Source organism: Montipora foliosa, chromosome 4 (genome assembly GCF_036669935.1).
Source record: "Montipora foliosa isolate CH-2021 chromosome 4, ASM3666993v2, whole genome shotgun sequence".
Classification (NCBI taxonomy): Eukaryota; Metazoa; Cnidaria; class Anthozoa; order Scleractinia; family Acroporidae; genus Montipora; species Montipora foliosa.
The window spans coordinates 48,510,243-48,512,742 of record NC_090872.1 but is presented as its reverse complement, the minus strand read 5'-3'; the positions used below and the strand labels follow the sequence as shown (position 1 = coordinate 48,512,742).

Here is a 2,500-nt window from a genome sequence, read left to right as displayed (position 1 = left end):
TTCATTAACGCCAAGATTAATAAGTCAAGGAATGGCTATTTTCTCCTCAACGAGAACGGTGACCCCCATTTTTAATTTATATTTTGCTGAGGAAGGTGTCTTCATGGAGGATTTAAAAGATTAGGAAAATTCTATGGCCAGTTTTGTGGCAATTTCATAAAATTGTACGGAAGGAGCCATTACGAGTCGAATAGCTCACATTCAAGTTAAGGTGGTTTACTACAGTTTTCTGAGGGAAAAGATCAAGATTTTGAAATCTGTGAAATTAAAGCAGAAGGATGTCTCTTCTGAAGTGTTAGTCACTGCAATTGATGTAAAATGTAATTTTACCTAACAAATAAATGCAAATAAGGGGAAATGTTCAGTATAGTGACCGAGCTCGTGGAGGGGGGGATGGGAACTAGACATTTCAAAGTCTTTTTTTTCTCAAAAACTAGCCGTACAACCTCACCTTAAATTTTCAGGATTTCCTTGGTGAGAAAAATAATCATGTATAGAAATAAATGGTTAAATCTGTCAAACAAGTTTTTCACAAATGGCAAAAACGTCCATTTTCGTCTATTTTGATACTTACTGAAACACTGTCTGATAGATCTTTTTAAGAAATTGTAAACGATTTCGACTTCATATTGTTTACTAATTCCCAAAATTTTAATCCTGGTCGTACTGCTAGGTTTTGAGAAAAAAAGCCTTTGAAATGTTTAGTTTCCAGTCCCCCCCTCCAGGAGCTAGGTCACTATATTTAGCATTCCCCCTGGTTTGCATTTATTTGTTGGGGAAAATTACATTTTTAATCAATTGAAGTGTCTAACGTCAATTGCAGTTGACTAAACTGTTGTAAGCCAGCTTTAAATCTATTTTGGAATGTTGAGTACTCAACAAAGGCATTTTCATACATTTTTCAGGTAAGTACGTGAATTGACAATAGAATGACGTCGACATCAGGCTCTACGTTATCTCATTTATAAATTTGAGCTAGATTTGTCCAACATTAAGGATGTGCTGCAATTGTCAAAGTAGCGTAAATAGCCGTATTCGTAAGCATCCATCGTACCTTGGAAACGAGCACGGTGATGATTTTAGAGTAGTTTTTGAGCAGTTTTTAGTTCTTTAGTAGACCGTGTCTTTTATTTAGTTCTATAGAGTTTGCCAATTTTTAATAAAGTCTGATCTCCTTGACATGTTACAACAGTGTGCAAAGTTTAAACGAAAATCTGTGACAAATTCTATTTCTAGCTAGGGAATCACCTTAAAAGAAGCTCCCATCCACATACACTGGCGACCTTGAAAAATGGACATATCAGAACGGATTTGATAATTTGAATCCATCTTGGTCGCTGATTGAGCATTGCATGTACAACGTAATTAGAAATAAACAGTGTTTACTGCAATATTGCAACACAACTTACATGTTGAGTCATTGACTGCAGATGACAAGAAAGCAACCAAGCCTACTACAATCCACACCTTACCAGCTCCTACCATTGCCACCCATTCGACGATAGCCAATCCACAGCGACATCATGGTGGAGGTAAGTGGAAAACGATGACAGTAGTTGGCTAAATGACATTTTAAAAACTTTTTCATATCTTGTGAAACTAAATTCTCGAACTCATTAATAATTCATGACTTAAAGCCTATCAGAAATGGATAAATTCGACATGTGCATGAATTTTTGAAACCCAATGAAAACCAAGATAAAAACCACACGTGTTTTGGATATCGTGTCGAAACCACACATTCCTCATTGGATATCAAGATATACGCATCAAAACAAAAGAAAGTATACCAAAGAACGGCGGTATTAATAACTCATTTTGCACTGTTTACAACAATGTTTCCATCACAATTAGCAAAGGAAGCAGAATTTAAAAATGCACGACCTTATTTGCTTCGTGTTTCATCATAGGTTCCAAACACCTCGAAACAATAAAAGCACTCGGCCTTCGGCCTCGTGCTTTCATTTAGTTTCTCGGTGTTTGGAACCCACGATGAAACACTCGCACTGGTTGTTGATACATTACTTCATGTACCATACAGTCAACTATCACCACTCCACTGCGACATGAAGAGATATAGTGTACTACGGCGTTTTCAATGCTTGAGGTTTGTGAGGTTTAATTAGAAATAAGCGAAAAAATAAAGCAAACAAAAAAACCCTGATAAGTTTGCTAACGAAAATCGTTGCAAAAATTACCAAAGCAATAAATAGCCATTGATTGACAAGCTCAAAATTTAGAAATTGATACCAGCATAAAACAACTACTGGTATTTCGAACAAGGTAAAGCCTCACCCTCTTTGATATAGGCGAAACAGTTATTTTGCCGACACGCATTGGAAGCCTGGAGTCGTGTGAGGGTTTAAGAGAGAATTTCTCCGGGGAACGCGTGAAGGCACATGCCACGGAATTTGAAAACCATCATATTTCGTTCAGTGATACCCTGTCATGAGCCAATAAAAGTGGTATTATTAATTTTTTTTTTCAGGTTTTTTTTTCT

General features: G+C 36.6%; 1 protein-coding gene across 1 annotated transcript in view; it reads left to right on the top strand.

Annotated features, from left to right (window-relative positions):
- LOC138000887 (uncharacterized) overlaps positions 1 to 2,500 on the top strand; it is a 35,515-nt gene that overhangs the window by 16,105 nt on the left and 16,910 nt on the right. The window contains exon 3 of the mRNA XM_068847557.1: positions 1,431 to 1,532. Coding sequence (XP_068703658.1) covers positions 1,431 to 1,532 — 102 coding nt within the window. The remainder of the gene's footprint in view (positions 1 to 1,430; positions 1,533 to 2,500) is intronic.